The sequence below is a fragment of the Pterocles gutturalis genome, unplaced genomic scaffold, assembly GCF_000699245.1.
Source record: "Pterocles gutturalis isolate BGI_N339 unplaced genomic scaffold, ASM69924v1 scaffold11103, whole genome shotgun sequence".
Taxonomy (NCBI): domain Eukaryota; kingdom Metazoa; phylum Chordata; class Aves; order Pterocliformes; family Pteroclidae; genus Pterocles; species Pterocles gutturalis.
Window position 1 is genome coordinate 22661 of NW_010120574.1, and position 20615 is coordinate 43275.

A 20615-nucleotide genomic window follows, 5' to 3' on the forward strand; every position below is an offset into this window, starting at 1 on the left:
TGATACTGGATTTCCAGGACTTCCAGGCCTACCAGGGCTTGCTGGACATGATGGTGATGATGGCCTAGCAGGTACTCTTGTCAAACAAGCTCAAGGAGCATAGCAACTTATTTTAAGGAAAGGGAAGCCAAGTCAAACAATGTTGACTTAGAGCCTGAAACTTCCACTGAAATAATTGTGAATCCAGTCTCCTTTCTTTTAGGGGATCGTGGCTCACCTGGAGTTCCTGGAGATCCAGGTTTTCCTGGGAAACCTGCTGAATGTCGTATTGGTCTGCCAGGTTTGCCAGGTGGCCAGGGAGCTACAGGCCCACCAGGTAGGACCTTCTGAATCAAATATATCATTTGGCCGGGTGTGTCTGGCTTGTGTTTCTGCCTTCCAGTGGCCTGAGGGAGCTGAAGTTGTTTCTGGATATTGGTTATAGGATAGTACGCAAGAAAATGTGAGCCCATTTAAAAGATGCACTTTGTGCAGATGGGAGGAAACACATCCACTGATTAAGATGGATTAGGATTCATATTCCGTTGTACAGTTCAGAGTGTAATCACAAGCTTGCCCAAATTCCGCAGTAAAAAGGATATTTCAGTCACGTCTCCTACATGGGGCTGAACTTAGATTCCTTTGTGCAATGTGCAATGTGATTGATAAAGAAACAAAACAGAGGAAGAGCTCAGCTAGGTAGAAAACCAGTTTAGGGTCTCAAAAGTACCTGCATATACTGTGTATGATTTTTTGTTCCAAAAGAAGAAGCACATTTGGGTACCCAGCACAGTCCTCCTCCTATATATGATCTCAAAAGGATTTTTTTTTTAAGAGAATGGATGCAGAATTGGTGGGGTTTTCGTGTTTGGACTTCTTTTTCTGAGAAAGAACAGAATTGTCTACTCTTGCCCTTTTTTTTTTGCCCTTTAAAACAAAAACAACCCACAACTCTTTTTAAGATTTCGTGAACGTGTATGTTGTCTTACAGATCTAATGTTTAGCCCTCAAACCAGCAGACTTCAAGAAGATTTTAATGCTTGTAATGGCAAGATAGAGATGAAGGTTTATTTTCCAGACAGCTGTATCATACTACACTGTCATGCATTTTTCTTAGGAGGAAGAGGTTCACAAGGTTCAAAAGGAAAACTAGGTCCTCCTGGCTTGAGTATCCCAGGAATCTATGGAAAACCTGGGGAACCTGGATTAATAGGTCTTCAGGGAAATACAGGATTGCCTGGTCCCAAGGGACAGTCTGGAAGACCAGGAATCTCTGGTGTGCCAGGTAAGGCTTCTCCAAATACTTGTTTTGATGTAGAAATTAAGTCAGACTCTGCAAAAAGGTGTCAGTCGTGCTTTTCCAAATTGAAGATGCTGAAATATTTTTCCATCAACAGCTTTCATATATCATTGAGATCTATATGGAAAACAAATAAATCATCATGCTCGAAATGACGAGCATATCTTGAAGCTGTCATGGTACAGTACTGAATTTTCTATAATAGTCTTCCAAGAGGAGACGGCGACCTTACATTGTTTTTTGTACAAGACGTGTTCTTGCAAAAGAACATAAAATAGTTAACATTCAAAGCAACCACCCAGCATAATGGAAGTGTAAATTGTTTAGTTCTTACTCGGCATCCCTTTTCAAACAGATAGCTTGTCAATGCTGTCTTCTTTTTCTTAAAAAGCAAATTCATGTCTTGAGTCTGACAGAGTTTAGTCAGATCAAGCTCTGTCAGGTTAACCAGAACTAGCTTTAAGTAAGGTAATCCTTGTAGGTGTTTTTCAGAAATGTGTTCAAATTTGATTTGTAGAATAAATCAGGTATGTAATGCTTCTTACCTCTAACAAAGATTTTTCACTAATGTCAAATCCTTCATTATTCTGTGGGAAGGAGATGGTACATACTGTTTTATATATACAACCTATAAAACTAACGATAAACATGTACCACTTGACTCAGTTATGCAAACCTAGCCTTCTGATGTCATTTGAGGGGAGTTGTCTTGTCCCAGCTGGCCTTCAACTCCTGAGCCAGAAAGGAATGTCTTTCCCATACATCCTATGACAGGTCTTCCATCCCTATGTGGTTACCTCAGATACCCTCATTGTCAGTTATTTCATTCATTGACAGAAGCTGTCATAGCTGCTAATCAGGTAGTTCGGCGGTTACTTTATGTGTAAGTGCTATTCATGCAGTTAAAGATTGAAAAACTGGCTTGGACACTATGTTATAGAAATGGAGAAAAAATAAAATAAGCAATTAAACACTTAAATGACAGGACATAGTTTTCTGAAGTAATGTTCTGTTTCACTGATAAAATACTAACAAATATGTTCCTATTGCTTCAATTCCACAGGCGCGAGGGGAGAGCCAGGTACAATGGGCCTGTTAGGAATTCCTGGACCCCCTGGCATGATTGGAAGACCAGGCAACCCGGGTATCAGAGGCAAGTGGCCTTAGTATCTGCCTTCATTATTACTTAGAATATATGAACTTCCGTGCTGAAGTAGTCTTGTGATGCATCTTGATGTATGTTATCACTCCTGAGTACATGTGTCATACTGGAATTTCTTTGAGTCTTGTAAGTCTTTGGTTTCTGTGTATGTGCAGTCTACCAACTAAATGCCAATGTTATTTTGTTGTTTTTACAGTTTTGAATTGGTAGTTGTAAAAGTGGCTGGCGATTTGCTAAATCAAGAGCAGAGAACTTTTTTGCTCTATTACTTTTCCATCCCATTCATGTTCCAAATACAGATATATTCAGCAGATAGAAGATTATACATATTCAGTATAAGAAGTAATTACCATCTCTTGCCATAATCTGTGCTCATTGGAGTAATTAAGAAGCAAATTTAGGTTGTGGATTTGGAATTTATATTTACATATGTAGTTGCCCTTGAAGACAGGAGTTTCATTGCTTCCTTTATGCTATCGTCTAGTCAGATTTCTTCAGAAAACTTCATTATATTTTCTTTCAGGTTCTTCTGGCTTTCCAGGACTAAAGGGAAGAAAAGGGTTTCTTGGAGCAAAAGGCAAACCAGGTGATAAAGGTTTTCCTGGACCATCTGAGACTTTGGTTGGTATTGGGAATAAAGGAGAACAAGGCTTAAAAGGTACACATTCATTGTTCTGTCATTCAAAACTAGTTAAGGTTGTCATCTGTGTTGCAGTTCTAAAACATGGAAGAAAATTACCACTGAGAGTATTCACATGGCTTTGAAATAATTCTTGTTGGACACTCTAACTGCCTTTGTATTTATGGAATGGTTGGATATTACACTGAATATTTATTTCCATTTTAAGAAGTCCATATTCCTTAAAAATCCTCTTACTGTAATGTTAAACCAGTAATTATATGATAGTAGTACTAGGAGGCTTATATACATTTATGCTATACATTCATCTTTTTACACGTTTAGTAGCCCATGAGCACAGAAATGGGTGTGCAGAGAAATTGAGTCTGCTTAGAAATACCTGTCAGAAGAATTCCTTTGTTTGCAATATTAGTATAGACTCTCTGTATATGAACTGTACATGCTTAACTAATGCTATGTGGCTTTTTGTGTAGACATTTTCATATGGAAGCTTTCAGAAACTTCCTTTTGTCTCCATAAGAGAAATATGGAAGGCATTAACTGTGAGCTTGTGTCTTTGTTACATGTGTTCACAAAGTGAAAATCCTGTGTTCCTCTTCTGCTTCATTAGCTTTAAGAGTTATAAAACTTTAATCTTTACATAAAACTTGTATTCTAAGATGTTGTTCTGTAATTTTTTTTTAAATGAAACTTTGTTTTAGGAGTTCAAGGAAGAATGGGTCTAAAAGGAGAAAAAGGAGATGCTGGTGTGCAAGGTCCCCCAGGTCTTGATGGGTCTGAAGGAATACCTGGTCTACCAGGTATGGAATATGTATATTGCAAATTACTGTATCATGTGAAGAGCAGATATAATATTCCCTCAATGCTAGCTCATAAACTCAGCTCCAGCAGCAGCACTACATTCTCTGTATTAATGCTGAATCCTGAAACTGGGCGATTTCAAAAGCTGCTATTTGAAAGTCATAGCAGCTACCACCAAATGATTTTTTGTTTCCTTCCAAATATAGACCATTGTTTGTGGTGATAAATAGAAAATAATATTAACTCCTGAATAATAATAACCTTAAAATCTAAAAGCTGATGAGGCAAATGAATAAAAATCAGTATTTAGAAAAGGGAAGTTAGAATTCCCAGTATTATTAAAAAAAAAAGTAAGAATCCCAAAATACGAACATTACAATTGTGCACAAAAACATTTCAGAAGCTTTTTTTATTTCAGATTGATTTTATTTCCCTTTTCAAAATCTACATGTTTGGCTTGTAGTTTGAAAGTTACTGGATCATCAGTGAAAAGCAGACTTAGAAAGAACCTACATGAATTATAAAACTACCTAAGCAATTTCACAAAGTTTTGCTCTGCCATTACCATAACCTCATACATAATGATACATGTTGACCTTTGAGAGACCATGCATCTGTTTTTTTGAAATTAATGCTAATAAAACATCTTTACTTCCCTGTATTCTGTATTCTTGATTCTTTGACATAACTTCTTTCTGGAAAACCATATGACACTATAATTAGATACATAAAAATGGTGACAATTAGAAATAATTTTAAATTGGTAATCAAAGTGGCTCCTCTCATGATGGCAATTATCCATGCTATATGTCATTATAGCATCACTGCTATATTCTGTCCTTAACATCCTTTGTAGTCATTGCAGTGTAGCCATCACAGGAAAAACTGCAAATGTTCCACTACTCCCTAACTTTTTATGGAAGAAAATAAGACCTCACCTTCCTAAATGTTCAGGCATTGCTAGTACCCTGGAATTTAGACATCTGGACATTCTAGATGCAACTAGATCTTGCAGTCATTAAACTGAGTGCTAATTTTGCTAAATTAAGCTAAACATAAATGAGCGGGGCAAAAAGTGCCTAAGCCTTATAAGAAAAAGCTCTTGAGAATACTAGTTGTGATAATTGCATAACGAGTAAGTAGTAATTTGATTGTGAAATGCCCAGAAATCAGACTGAACTCAGGGACAATGAAAGGAGAGTCCAGTGCATAAATACAGATTCATGATCTTGATCAAAATTTGCCAAAGTATGTTTCAGTTGCTACCCCTAAGTGCTGTGGTCACAAACCTTAATTTTAATGTTGATATATAAGGTACTTGTTATTTCCTTGAATTTCTGACGACAATAATGATAATTTTATCTGTGTCTGGGGCAGGAGGCTGCATGTTGATTTATAAAATAATAAGATGCCATGACAAGCTGTGCGTTAGAGGATTCTGTATTCATGACAGCTCTACCAGCCAGCCAGTGTCTAAAGCAGACATGTGAAGATTACACTTGTTTCTTCATCTTGCAGGTATCAAAGGATTTATGGGTCTTCCAGGGATTCCTGGAGGACAAGGATTCCCAGGTGCACCAGGAGACAAAGGGGACATGGGAATTCCAGGTCATTTTCTCTTAAGCCATATTACAAATTCACACAGTAGTATGGAAGCATTTGCACAGATCTGAGCAGTTACTGTAAGCGCACTACACGATAGACTGGGATTTATTCTTTGCAGTACCTATAGACTTCTCACCACCCCGGCATTTGCTTGACTTGCAGAAGGCAGTTCTCCCTCTCTCTGAATGAAATATAACTTCTTTCATTTATATATATTGTTACATGTAAGAACCTCTTTTTAATGAGCTTACAAATAAAAGCACCGGCTGTGTAAATTATCTTTAAAGAAGAATTAATATCTGAATATACAAGCAGTAGTTCACAAAACACAAGGTGTGGGATGCAATTAGGCTCCTTTTAAGAGTGGTACTAGTATCTGTATTTTTCCAGGTCCAAAAGGACAGAAGGGATCTCCAGGCTTTCCAGGACCATCAGGTGACCCTGGTCCACCAGGCTATGGTGGCTTTCCAGGTAACAAAGGAGATCCTGGGTACCCATCTCCTGGGCCTCCCGGAGAACCTGGTCCAAAGGTATAAAGGCAATGGAAACATTATCATATTAGGCAATAAGCAGAGCCTTTGACTAACAGAAACAACATGTAAGCAAGAGCTGCAGAGTTTGCAGAAGTAGGTGATTTCTTAGTGATAAGAAATACAAAAATACTGTTGTGGCATTACTCTGGAGAAATTTTTGAGTTCATTACATCTCTTTTTTCCCTTAGTGAAAGAATTTTTTATTTATAAAGATGGAAGATCTTGGAAATAACTTTGTTTCTGTGGAAGTTGCTAATCCATTAAGAACAAGGACTTGGACTTGAAAAGTCAACAATAGGAATACTCATACATTAAAAAGTTCAGAAAAACATAATCGTACCAAATGCAAGTTTTGTAATCTAAAATTGGTCTGGTTTTTTACAGTCTATCAATATCATTACACAAGCTGAATTGTTTTTTTCTTAGCAATATATATTATGTTCAGTATATATTATGTACAGTAATATATATTGCTAAGAAAAAAAACCAATATCTTTTAAGTTAGGTCAATTGGGTACACTTTTACTCTACATATTCTGGTTGTTGAACAACTGGGAGTCTTGTTACATAGGAGATTATCTAAAATACACAGTTGAGGCTGTAAACTCTACTATAACTCCTGTAATCTGTTTATTTTCTGTATTAGCTGGGTAGCCACAATGAGATTATTGTCATGAAAGTCAGTCGGAATTCAAGGAAAAATATGCAATTTGGTATTTTGTATAGCTGCATATTATATAAGGATTGTGTGCTTGGATCAAAAGAGAAGCTGTTAGAATAAAATTGAAAGTAAGTCTATATACCAGTGAAAACATCTAAAGACTGAAATTGGTTTGTACAGATTAAAGAGAGATCTTTTTTTCTTAGCTATGTTTAAAGCATTAGTGGTATTACGAGAAGACTTCATATTGGTCTACTTTGATTTTTGTCTGAAAATCATAATGAACCATCATTACACTTAACCTTTAAAATTATGTATAATTTTTCTGTTGTTCAAATATGGAACGTAATGTATTTAATGTAAAGTGATTCTTTACCTGGTTTTGTGCAACTGCTACTTCTCAGGGAGATCCAGGCCCCCCAGGAGTTTTGGGCAGCAATGGAGAAAAAGGATCCCAAGGTCATCCAGGACAGGAAGGCATACCAGGACCACAAGGGATCAGAGGGGAAACTGGAGGTGTAGGAATCCCAGGTACGTTTTGTTTTGGAGGGGTGGTGAGATGTTGACATACTTCTAAAAGAAGATAATTTTTCAATAAATTACACAGGGTGCCTGTGGGGTGACACATTTATATTCAACTGCTGTAAAACCTGAAGAACTCCTTTGTAGTCAGTGCAGCCAGGCTAGCTTATGTCAGCTAGAGATCTTTTGCAGCTGTTCGAAGCACAAATGATAGCAAAGTTCTCAGAATGAGTCTAGATCTAGTGATAATGCCTTTTCTCCTCTCCCACAACCTTTCTTCTTACAGGGAAGCTTGGACCTCCTGGAGGTATTGGTGTTAAAGGACGGCAGGGCCGCCCAGGACAACAGGGTGTTGCAGGCCCTCCTGGTATGGTATATAGCATCTCCCCCAAATTACTGCCACCTGGTTTATTTTCTTTGTAACGAGGCAGTTGATGTTCTTCTGAGCTTTTCAGAATTTAACTGATGCAAATGCAGTTTCTCTTTATGTTAGTTGGAGGCTTTGTCTACCTTCTCTGGTTCTAGCTAAGGTCTTTAACATCCTGTTTTCAATGTTACCTGTTCAGCTAAGGCAAGAAGTTTTAATTTTCTTTCAGTATTGTAAAGCTTTTTGCTTTTTTTTTTTTTTTATACAAAGGTCTCAAGATGTGATATCCACACAATTGTAGGAAAGGCTTGTTCTACCTCCTAAAAGAATAATAAACTAAGATGTAGCTAGATGAGGAGGAGAGGAAAACGAATTCAGGAGAAAAGAAGGGACAGAGTTGTAGTTATTTGCTAAAGCAACAGAAAAGATCAAAGCATTCAAAACATACATAAGGGAGAGCATGTAAATATGCAGCAACAGAGAGGCATGCAATGCAGACTTTAATAAAATGCCAGTCATTGTCTTCAAAAAGAGCATTGAATGCTCTTACATTCAGTGATCCTCATCAAAATTATGACATTGTGGTTTTGTAAACTTGAGTGAACTTGCACTAACTTATCAGCAGAGTTAGCAAAGATCAGAATCCACTCCCTGTTTAAAGAAATCTTGAATTTGTAAAATAGCCAGGTAGAGAATCCCCAGTGCCTGCGTGGATTCCAACCAGCATGGGTTAAATCAAAAGCAGGGTCCTAAAATGTCTTTGAAAGACAAGAGGTTATTGCCCGTGAAAATAGTGGGGGTGTTAAATCCATTGCCAGCGAGCTCGATAAAAATTATGTGCTGCTCTTTGCAAGTGTTTGTATACCAACACAGTTATATCTTTGAAGTATCTAAAATGATTAAATTTTAATAAAGGGGACTCATATCTTTTCCCTTTGAAATGCAAAATAATAGAAGTAAAAATGATATTATGGTCCATTATAATTCACAGGTGCTGTTGGAGACCCTGGAAAAAATGGTCTTGTTGGTGAAAGAGGTTTTCAAGGTCAGGATGGTATGCCTGGTCCCCCGGGAATAAAGGGAGAACCAGGTAACACCAGTGAAATATTTCCATTCTATTTTACAGTTGTTTTTTTTCCTAGTTAAACTGACAAGGATTTTTTGTGAAGAATTAATAACGAGCTTCTGTGGAGCCAAAGATAAATTTATAAGTAGATGGTTTTCCACTTTTACATAATTAATGGGGTTTTTTATGTAATTGTTGTACATGCTATCAACAACCAAAATGCATATGTCACTGCTCTCTTATACATGTGATTTGTCATAACATCACCTAAAAATGTTAGTGTCTGCAGGAACTACAGTATTGCTGTTAACAGTTCTTATGTGTTTAATCTCAAAGAGATGAAAGGAACGAAAATCCTTTTGAAGGAGTCTCCCCTCTTATGTGGAAACAGGATAAAAGGAATCAGAGTGTTTACTTACATGAATAGTGAAGGTTTCCATGACCTGGCCCTTGGCTTGTAAAACCTTTCATTTAAATGTCACTGCTGATGTCATCAACGTTCACAGATAGATTTAGTCCTCCACTGTATTCTGATGGAAAGTGTTTTCATATTTTACAGTAAAAATGTTTCTTTGCATATTAGTATAAAGAGAATACTGAGAAGGCATTCATTGTATTTAGTAAGTTTTTTCATATTAAGTTTGAAGTTATTGAATTAACTTATTTTCTTTTCTAGGTATTTACATTTATTCTTCTATTTCTGTTAGTAAATAACTTATATACAGATTTTTATTCTGTCTTTTTTCATCTGCAAAAAGATAAAGCTTATTATTGTAGAATGTACCTCAAATATGATCGATCAATAAGAGCTCCTACTATAAAGAAAAACTTACTAATTTAATTTGTATTTCTGGGTAGAAGAAAGTGAAATAATCAATTATATTTTACATATAACTAAAATCTACGTTTTGATTCAGAGAATTGTGAAGAATTGTATGAAATATTAGACAACTATGATGTTTTCTAACAATTATTCAGGACTTTGAGTATAATATGACCTAATATTTTATAGGAGCACCAGGGAGAGGAATCCCTGGCCTTCGAGGTATTCCTGGTCGTAGAGGTGAGTTGTCTTTTCAGAAAGCAAAAGCTTCATTTTTAAATATCAGAATCATAATCTTCAACTTTTATGTTGCCTCCTGTTTTTGGATGCTTGAAGTGGCACCAAGAGTATCAGAGGAAATCAAGAGTGAATCTGTGCTTTTGATCAATGATTTGGTGCTTTATATTAAATGTCAACAGTTCTTGCTGGTAAAGTTAAGACTATTGTAAAAGGGAAGTAAATAAGCTAACTTGTATGGTTTTATGAAGGTGATATACACATTCTAAAGCTTTTGAAATTTTATTTTTATATGTAACTTGATTAGCAAGAGTGCGTTCTAATGAAAACAGATGATGATCCTGAATACTAAGCATACTGTAGGAAAGCTGCAGTGATTGCATTTTTTGTTCCTCTCCCCTTTTATATCGATGAACAGTTGACCGAGGGGACTCTTCCCATATTTTAGGTTTTGCATTGTAATTCTATTACTGGTAGAAATCCATTGATTTGCTTTACTTTAAAGAAAATTATCTTTTCATATCCTCCATGTATAGATCATGCACTGTAAGATTGACCTTAGAACAATATCCTTTTGGAGCAGTCTCTGTTGTAAGCATCGTGTTGATGCTTTTATCTGGAATTTAGTTTTAAAAGATTTGCCATTTCTAATGTTCAAATAAGCATTTCTTCTGCTTATGCATCAATAAATATTCCCTGCTCTGGTCTTTCTACCCTCCTCTCAAGTTTATTCCTTTGTATGAGCAATCTCTGAAGTGGAGAGGAAAAAGGGAAAAAAACAGACTGGTGTGTACCCAGCCTTGCAGTGAGTCCTGTCTTCTCACAACTATTGTGCTTTACAGTAGCAAGGTGGCTTTGAGGACTTCTCCGTACTGAAATCAAAGGCTGAATTCCACCTTTGCGGTGTAGTAAATGCATGTATTCTGTGTAGTCACCTCATCTTACCATCTTGACAGCTCTCTGCGAATGCAATACTTATACTTTGCAGGAATCAAAGGGGACATGGGACTGCCTGGTTTTCCTGGGCCACCAGGTGTGAAAGGTCATCGGGGTGATCAAGGACCCGTTGGACCTCCTGGCTTAGTGGGGTTACCTGGATTTCAAGGCACAACAGGCATGGCAATTACTGGCCAAAAAGGGAACAGAGGTGTTGCTGGTGCAGATGGAAGACCAGGTATGTTGTTATAACTCCTTATTTAGCTGAAATGATATAATTGAAAGCAGAAGTCAGCCTGTCCAGAACTCAAAGTTGAAAGGGGTCTTCCCCCAAGACAGCTTCATAATTAAACAGGTACCTTTACCAGTGAATGCAATGTTACCATTGCAAACACCATGATGGTCTATGCAGTGTCATGTAACTTAATTTGCAGCCCACTCAATTACATTATTTTGCTTTCTTTCCATGTGGTCTATAGGGCAGCTGAAATCCAACTTTAGAGAATTGAGACGGCATGAATGTGTAGATGTGGCACTTTGAGACATGGTTTAGCGGTGGACTTGGCAGTGTTAGGTTTATGGTTGGAGTCAATGATCTTAAAGGTCTTTTCCAACCTAAATGATTCTATGATTCTGTGATTACAGGCATCACTGTAACAACTGGAGGATATTCAAAAAACTGTAGTGCTATAGAGTACTGCAAGAACTCAGCTCAGATCTCAGATTAAATTAGCAGGCTAGGAAAAATGACTTGATTTTTAAAATGGGTACATTTCCTTGCGAATCACTGAGGTGGTAAAGATGAGTACCATTATAGGGTCATTGAATGTTTAACTGCATGGTACGTAATGTATGTGAAATGCTGTTGGCAGGAGTCTTTACTTACTCTGATGTTTCTGTACAGGTGCTCCTGGTTTTCCAGGGCCTCCTGGTCTTTCCACTCCCAGCATGAAAGGAAGCAAAGGTGTTAGAGGGGCAGATGGCATACCAGGGCCAACAGGCCCAGCCGGCGACATTGGTCTTCCCGGTCCAAAAGTCAGTGAAAGAAATATTGCTTGTTCCTTACTCCATTGTTAATTTGCTCTTACCATGAAAATAACACTGAGGACAATTTAAAAGCAAACAAACAAACAGCAAACCAAAACAAAAAGCCCCACATCCTCCCCAAAAGACCTCGTAATAGTGGAAAGATATGACAAAGGATATGAAAAGTAGTTTTTATGGACTTAAGTGGACCAAAAATAAATTATTGTTAATTTTTGGCTTATCATTTCCTTGGCTGTTCTGTATTACAGAATAATATTAATTATATGACCATTTCTAACATGCTCACAAGTGGAGCAGATAATTCTAGTAGTAGCATATTCTGTGAACGTAATGCTTTGAATATTCTGAACAAAAAAGAAAATCTTCTTCATAGCATGCAGATGCTGCTTCCATTTACTATTGGTGTTACCTGATTTGCAGGGAATAGAAGGTCGATCAGGTTATCCTGGTGCTAGAGGGGACCCTGGATTTCGTGGATTTCCAGGTGTAAAAGGTATTCATATATTCATTACATACACTTCTATGTGCCAAATGCAATCATTTACATGTTGTGTTATAATAGTATTTGTGCAATAGCACCAGGTGTGGTCTGAGAGACATGAGGTTTCTCCATCAAGAGCAGGGTGTAGGTCAGCTATAAATGAAAGCGTTCACTAAGAAAGCATTTTCTTTGAGTTAGATGTTATGGTGTTAAAGTGAGGAAGGGCTGAAACTCAGTGGTCTTCATTCCAGGCAAATTCAAAACAAGTTTGCCCATAGTGACTAATAATGGGTAAGGACTTTGGGACTGAGTCTGATAATTAGAAATGCCACTCCACAGATGTGACTTTTTGGCAACCTCTTAGCTATAGAACTTAAGAGCTTTTAATCATAGTTACAACACAGAGCACTGGGTCCTCTGTTTGTCGTAAGAATAGTTCCAAGTCTAATCTAATTGACCAGTTTATCAGCAGACGAACTTTGAAATGTATTTGCTTCATTAATTTCATATTCTTGAGGGCTAGTTGGATCAGTAGCTGGCTAAAAATCCTTTTAATTTAGACATTTTTCTAGTGATTTAAATCTGATACAGGTTTGCATTACTCAGTATTCTCATTTTTCAGTTGAATTATTTACAGTGACACGAAATTGTCATTACCTGTTTAACCTACTGATTTGTGTTCCATGCTAATTATTGTGGATTTAAATTTGTTCTAATTTGAAAAGTCAGTGTACAGACAGTAATTACACTTTCTTAAGGAAAAAACTCTCATTTTGTGGCATAGTCAGCCAAGTCTCCTGACTTGATGATAAAAATACTATTTTTATTTCCAGGAGCTGTGGAGAATATTCTAAATGTAACCTCATATTTTGCACAGTGAAAAGAACTGCTTATTAAGTTTCAAATGCTTTGAAGACTGTACAACCCTCCTAACAGCTATCAGCATAACTGGGTTTAAACGGAGTTGAACTACATAGCATCATTGAAGGCAGCACTTGACCTGCAAACTCGGTGACAAAACACATAAGATAAAAAGGACACAGTCTAAAATTGAGATTTTAATCTAGGTTTATGGGACCAGCCATTATTTGAAGATAGGCATGGAAACATCTGTAAACTGAGTGGACTTGGCCTATAAATTATGCAGTAACAGAAGAGATGTAGAAGTCCACTTTCACATTTCAAATGAGTCTACAGGCTGTGTTACTCTTTGGGAAGGTTGCACAGATCATGCAGCACTCTTAAATAAGCTTCTGAAACTTTGACAGTTGTTTTGACATTTTAAACCAGACAGATCTATCTTCAATCTTCTTTTTTAGGAGAAAAGGGTAATCAAGGACCTCCTGGACCACAAGGTGCAGAAGGGCCAAGGGGACCAAAGGGCCAGCGTGGTAACCAACCCTTCTCATTCTAATACCAGCTGACTTAGGTTGATTGGTTTCATTTGTAGTTTGTTGGCTTTCTTTTAACATAAACCAATAGCTCTTCATTATGTTTTTGCTGCTAGGTCCACCCGGAGTCCCTGGGAGAATATTCTCCATCCCAGGAAGCAAGGGTCCTCCTGGACTGCCAGGAATCCCAGGAACACCGGGTGATCAAGGAATTCAAGGGATTCCTGGACTACAAGGTGGGAAAACATGCTTCTGCATAGAAAATTCATGTCTTTAAAAAAACCTCTCTGTATTTAAAAATAGCTCTTTTTACCTTGTTGACAACCTTATAACTTGTCCCAATTCCATCTGCCCTCCACCCTTGCAGTCAATGAGTAAGTTTCTGCCTCAACATAAGCCTAAGCAAAATAATGGAATAAAAAGTAAACTTGGAGCAAAACATTCACCATTTTCATATAACCAGAACCGTGCTCAGGATGTTTGTCATTTTTGGGGGGGAAATTACCACACATAATAGAAGTACTCTAGATGTGCTACAAAGTGATCATATCTGTCATAGTCTGGGGTTGGAAAGGCAAAGCTGGCTACTTCTCCGTTGGCACTAGAGGTGAAGCCTGACACAGATGTGGGGAATGGGGAACCAAGGAGCAGGGAGGATGAGGTGGGTGTGCAGTGGGTACTTGGCCACCCTTCTCAATGCCACAGCTTCCCACCCCAGGAAGGGAGCTCCTCAGGGGGGCAGGCTTGCCAGAAGACCGTTGCCTCCAGCATAACAAAGCAGGCATTAAAGAATTGTTCTTTTACACTTTCCTTAAAGATGTTTTACAAAGGAGCTGTATTATTTATAGAATTACAAACCATGACCAAGATAATTATGGCCTGTTACTAATATTTTAAGTATTTCTGTTGTATAACACATGCTAAAAAAAAGGCTATTTCCTTGGTTTCTGTAAACATTTCTTATGAGAATGATATCTTTCTGCAATACATTCAGTATTTCCTTGCAATCTTCCTGATGGGAATATGGTGACAGTAACACTACAGACAATCTCAAAACTTAGTAAATTCATGCTGATGGGGCTAATGCAGCTACATTTACATAGGGATTTTAACTTTATTCATTAACATTTATTAAAATCTAGAACAACTACTGCTATATGATTCTGATTTTTTCTTGATTGCAATTTAGGACCTAAAGGAGTAAAAGGCCTACCAGGAAGTTTTGGTCATCCAGGTCAACCAGGACCACCTGGTCCAAAAGGAGACAGGGGATTTCCAGGACAAAGAGGTACAGGAAGCAGACATCTCTATTTGACTCCTGCTATGGAATTTACAGATAAACTGTATTCCTGATTTCTTTAAAAACTTCCTCTTGCATGTATTGAGATTCTGTAACATTTACATTAGCTTTAGGGCCACAAGCACATGTAAGCACATTCTTAGCTTTTAACAGATGCATGTTCACAGTTGAAAAAATCATTTACAAAAATATGCCTTGAGTGTGCTCCTCTGTTGTTAACCACATTTATTGATCCACTTGAAATCTCTAGGTATCAGTGTGCCTTTTTATGGCATCAAAATAGAACTACATATTTTTATGTAGTCATGATCAAATGTTTTTACTCTACAACTTTTTTTTGGTAAAAATGGCCATGGTTCTTTAAAATACCTCACTCTTCAATGAAACTATGCAATATAAAGCTACCTGAGCTAGGTCTGAAGAGTTAATACATCTATCAACAAATGCTAACAATTTTCAAGTTGCACCTTCTTATTGATATTTTTTGTTAGTTTTCAAGTGGTTCCACTAATTTAAATGAAGTAAAAATTCAAACAGAATTATTATATTTGCAGTCATATATCTTTCCCCTCCACAGGACAACCTGGACTGATTGGCTTTCCAGGTCTGCAGGGGTTACCTGGATCACCAGGTACTACCATTGCCGGTCCAACAAGAAGAGGTTTTATCTTTACCCGGCATAGTCAATCAACAAAGATTCCTTCATGCCCACATGGGACATCGCAGATCTATGTCGGCTATTCACTGCTTTTTGTACAAGGAAATGAACGAGCCCATGGCCAAGATCTTGGTACTGTATTGGTAAAAAATTTCAGATTGTTTTTATTTAGAGTCCAGTAATGCTAAGTTGTCATAAAAGCAAACTCACACCAAGTGTCTGAGATGAACACTGGTTTGAAACATCAGTCTTCAGAGTGGTCTGCTGCTCTGAGACAATTCAGGAATTGTGGCTTGAAAGACACCTTTCTTTCCTGCAGTCCTTTATCCCCTTTTTGCTATCCCTAGACATTTTTGAGGAGGAAATCAGTTACTTATGGATGATGTCTAGTATAAATGTTGACATCTGCACACATGACAGTAATAACACAGGATCTGAGAGAGAATCTTGGTTTTTTGGAGACCAAATGGGATGCTTTAGGGTGTAAAAAATGGCACCAGAAGCTTTTGTTTAAGCATCTGAATCCCTACCACTGTGTCAAGGACTGATAACGTTCAAAAAGATGATGTTATTTTAACAGATTTTGTTCTTACCCGTTATTTTTGTATACATATTTTTAGATATACCATAAGCATTTTGCTTTTGGGTAATTCCAGTGTACAAAACACTTACCTCTGTGTAGTTACCAACTGGTTTAATTCTCACTATAGTAGATTGGATGCCATCGTGTGTCTCTTCTGTTCACTGCACTAAATAATCTCCTATCTGTCTGTTGTAGTTTTACACAACACAGCTGCTCGCTTATGTTCCCCTGTCCTGGAGATGGGCGAGAGAATTAAAGGGGTGAAGGGAAAAGAGAGTTGTGGGTTGAAATAAGAACAATCTAATGACTAAACTACAATAATATTGGAAATAATAATAATGATGATAATAATAGTAATATATACAAATGAGTGATACACAGTGAAACTGCTCACCACTTGATGACCAAGGCTCAGCCCATTCCCGGCTAACGATCCCAGAGCAGGGAGAGTCCCAAAACTGCAATCCCAGAATGGAGATAAGAGCCTGAGTGTCTGAGAGACTGAGATGACCCTGAGAGAGGGGTGATCCAGAGGGAGGCAACCTGGAGCAAGAGAGACCCAGCTTCCAGACCAATCCTCACCTATACACTGGGAATGATGTGCATGATATGGAATAGACTACTGGCCAATTTGGATCTCAGTCCTAAACCTAAGGTCAAATCCTGGGCTAGTAATTGGGGCTGTGCTCTCTCACAGCTTCTTCTGTCCCTGCAGACACTGGCACAGCAGAGAAGTTGAAAAGTCCTTGACTGTCCTGGCAGCAACTCTAACCATCAGTATGTTATCAACCGTCTGCTCAGCACAAATCCAAAACACAGCCTCACGCTAGCCACCATGAAGAAAGTTAATGCGGTGCCAGCTGAAACCAGGATACTGTCACAAACCTCTCCTCTTTTGTCTTTTAGGAACAGCTGGTAGCTGCTTGCAGAGATTTTCCACCATGCCATTCTTATTCTGTAACACCAATGATGTTTGTAGTTTTGCTTCTCGCAATGACTATTCATACTGGCTGTCAACTGCAGCAGTAATGCCAGTGGACATGGCACCAATTTCTGGCAGGGCACTAGAGCCCCACATAAGCAGGTAAGAGTATAAGAATTTTAGTTCTTCTGGCCTGGAACCACAAAGACATCATAAATTGTTTTGAATGGCAAATCTTGGGCAAAAACCTGCCCATCTCAGCCAGTAGAGGCACTGTTTTTGATTACTCACCTGAATATGTCAGATATTCAGCGATACTCCAAGAAAACTTGGATTAAAGCTAGGGTCCCACCACAGGGCTTAATTTGCATAGCTGACGTGAGAAGATGGCAGACAATCCTACTGATTGCAGGGATATTTTTTTAAAAACCTATTGTTAATATTGGAGGCAGACTAAAATGAAATAAAGACAGCTTCATTATTTGGAATACAGTACAAATCAAGTTCTGCTTTCAGTTATGTGTGATACGTTTACTGTAGTGGCTGAAGAACATTGTAACGGGCTGAAGGCTCTCTGCTATAAAACACCCTTGTGCAAGAGGCACAGAGAGGCTTTAGAACAGCTGAGAAGGATGAAGGGCATCTTAAGGGGATGAAAGACCAAGAGTAGAAAATCAAAGATGGGAAGGCAAGCTTTGCAGTCTGTCTCCTAGCCTGACCTACCCAGGTGTTGCAATCTAGTAGCTCAGCTTCATAGTTTCTTCATCTTGTGCAAATGTGGCCCTTTCTAGTTGTTTTAGAACAGCTGAGAAGGATGAAGGGCATCTTAAGGGGATGAAAGACCAAGAGTAGAAAATCAAAGATGGGAAGGCAAGCTTTGCAGTCTGTCTTCTAGCCTGACCTACCCAGGTGTTGCAATCTAGTAGCTCAGCTTCATAGTTTCTTCATTTAGGACATAAAGATTACTTTTTCTAATCTTAGCAAATAAAGGTACAGAACTTAGATCTAAACCATAACAAAATAAAGTAGTGAGCACATGAAGAAGGTAAAATTTAACTTGTTACTTCAGTAAGACAAAACTAAGAAGCTCAAATGTTGTGGGACTAATTCCCATTTTAGACCAATTTTTTATCTGGTGTTACTAGTAGTGATTGCAAAGCAATTGCAAAGCAAGGTATTTGTGTTACCATAATTTTACTCATCTCATTAAACAGAGAAAACCTGTGTGAGTTCTAACATTTATAGTAAGCCCTGCCTTTAGGTAGCTGCTATCCTAGAAGATAAAATTCTTCTCTACTTTCATGTTTTCCCTCATAGCTGCACTGAATGTAAGCACGTTTCTTCTCATAGGTGTGTTGTTTGTGAAGGAGCTGCAATGGTAATAGCAGTTCACAGCCAAACAACTGTAGTTCCTGCATGTCCAGAAGGCTGGATATCTCTCTGGAAGGGTTTTTCTTTTGTTATGGTAAGGATATAAAAACTTGAATTATTAATTTTATGTCCTCTCACTTTCATTGGTGTTTTCATTTGCCCATAGCTCATTTGCTTCTTAATAATTGTTCAATTCTTTTTTTTTTTAACTTTGACAAGAAGTAGACAATAATTCTACTAACTCATATTCAATGCCAGATGCATAGGAACAACTATTCTGATCTGTCCTCAAAAACAGGTGGCAGGAGGAAAAGGGGAAAAGATGAAAGAAGAACCGTAGGATTTTAATCTGACAAAAATAACTGCATGCTCTCATTTTCATGAGTACTGCTAAGACCTAAGAAACAGGTTTTGGCGAGTGGAGTGGTTAAACCAGTCCTGAACACAAATACACAGAAATAACTGACCCTCTTCCATGCTAGGCAGTTCTTTCATAAATTGGATCTTGGGGCTGAACTCCACAGAACGCTAAAATCAAAACAAATGTACCACACTGTCTACAAAAGACTGCCTCAGCAATTTTGATGCCATAACAAGATATGAGTGAAGAAAGTTCATAATGTAACTGCAAATTGAAAACTGATTATGGGAACAAGGGTGTATCTATACTAGGAGACGCAGCACTTCATCTTTGTTATCCATGCCTGTGGGATGTCATACGGATGCCAGCAAATGAAGATAAATCACAGAATTAAAAACGCCTCTTTTTTGCATGATGTAAAGTCCTTTTAGGTCTAGTGTGAAATTTGTTGGGATTTGGCCCCAAGTAGTAATAATCTTGGAAAAGAACAAGAGACTCTTTCCAGCAGCTGGTTAAAGTCATTTGCTTATTTCCAACATCAGCAAATTTAAATGATATTTTCTAGCCAATTTTCTACGGTTATAAATTATTTTAGAACTATTTCTACAAGCATTTACCAACATCAGAGAAGGAAAATGCTTCCTTTGCTTTTTGTGTTTGGAGAAGCAATCAATGCAACAAAGAATACGAACAGACACTAAATAGGGGATTTGGCTTATTTGTAATTCAGTTACTGTAGTCCTCAAGTGGACAGGTGCCAGCTACTTTCTACTCTTTATACTGGTAACAGTTTCATGCCTTCTCACGGAGCAAAAAAAAGCCTTTGCAGGGACTTAAGAAATGCTATAACTGTGCTTGAATTTTTGTAAGGCTTCTGTGCTTTATTATAAGTTTGATAAAACTAATCTGTGTTCATTTTGTTTTGTCCAAGATATACCACAGAACACATGGTATGGTTTAGAAAGAGATTTTTTTTTTTCCTGCAGTTTACTAAAAGCTGATGGACAAGTTCTCATTAAAAATTTATTGGTGGTTACAGTATACAAGTGCCGGCTCAGAAGCTTCTGGCCAAGCATTGGCATCTCCTGGATCTTGTTTGGAAGAATTTCGAGCCATCCCATTCATAGAGTGCCATGGTAGGGGGACCTGCAACTACTACACAAATTCCTACAGCTTCTGGTTGGCATCATTAAATCCAAGAAGAATGTTCAGGTAAACCGTACTTCCCTTCATCCACATGCATCACATTCATGTTGCAAGTGTCCAAGGGGTGCCCCAGGTAATTCCCATCAGTTTAGAGATCCCTTGTTGTTAGGTTTATGGTCATTCGTCACACAAAGACACCTTAAGTGAGCCAAGGATTTCAGTGTTGTTGTCAGTAGTTCCATATCCAAAGTTTCATAGTCTCTATGGTTTTTTTTAAAGAAAAAGTAAATGTTTGTTTTATTTCTTCTAGGAAACCTCTGCCACAGACTTTGAAAGCAGGAGAACTAGAAAATATCATCAGCCGTTGTCAGGTCTGCATGAAGAGACCAGTCTAAAATGAAACTCTGCTTTTATTACAAAGAATTGCCTAACTCTGAAGAGCTATAATTTATTAAAGTCCAACTGCATCTGGAAAGAAAATTATAAACTGCCAGTGCTGCCCTGTGGTGAGGTAGGGCAACAGTTTGACTTTTGTCTTTGGCAAATGACAAAGCACTTTATTGGAGAAAGCTTGTAAGGGCAGTCTGCAGAGGCTGCTCCTGAACTGTGTCATTTCTAAGGTACAACTTAATGATAAAACCATGGCATTACCAGATCTTTAATGAAAGGTGTTAATGCTGCCTTGTGTCACGTGCTTTTCAAACTGCAAGACAAACTAAATGC

At 37.9% G+C, this 20615-nt stretch overlaps 1 protein-coding gene across 1 annotated transcript in view; it reads left to right on the top strand.

The window, feature by feature from the left end:
* LOC104464294 (collagen alpha-3(IV) chain-like) overlaps window positions 1–20287 on the top strand; it is a gene marked incomplete at its 5' end in the record, with an annotated part of 41997 nt that extends 21710 nt beyond the window's left edge. Inside the window, 22 exons of the mRNA XM_010076957.1 lie at window positions 203–238; window positions 1097–1264; window positions 2343–2432; window positions 2965–3099; window positions 3783–3881; window positions 5401–5490; window positions 5878–6017; window positions 7086–7212; window positions 7490–7570; window positions 8562–8660; window positions 9649–9699; window positions 10694–10870; window positions 11537–11667; window positions 12100–12172; window positions 13480–13551; window positions 13668–13787; window positions 14741–14839; window positions 15429–15641; window positions 16999–17176; window positions 18365–18479; window positions 19786–19958; window positions 20203–20287. Coding sequence (XP_010075259.1) covers window positions 203–238; window positions 1097–1264; window positions 2343–2432; window positions 2965–3099; window positions 3783–3881; window positions 5401–5490; window positions 5878–6017; window positions 7086–7212; window positions 7490–7570; window positions 8562–8660; window positions 9649–9699; window positions 10694–10870; window positions 11537–11667; window positions 12100–12172; window positions 13480–13551; window positions 13668–13787; window positions 14741–14839; window positions 15429–15641; window positions 16999–17176; window positions 18365–18479; window positions 19786–19958; window positions 20203–20287 — 2552 coding nt within the window. The remainder of the gene's footprint in view (window positions 1–202; window positions 239–1096; window positions 1265–2342; window positions 2433–2964; window positions 3100–3782; window positions 3882–5400; window positions 5491–5877; window positions 6018–7085; window positions 7213–7489; window positions 7571–8561; window positions 8661–9648; window positions 9700–10693; window positions 10871–11536; window positions 11668–12099; window positions 12173–13479; window positions 13552–13667; window positions 13788–14740; window positions 14840–15428; window positions 15642–16998; window positions 17177–18364; window positions 18480–19785; window positions 19959–20202) is intronic.
* Between the last annotated feature and the right edge of the window lie 328 nt (window positions 20288–20615).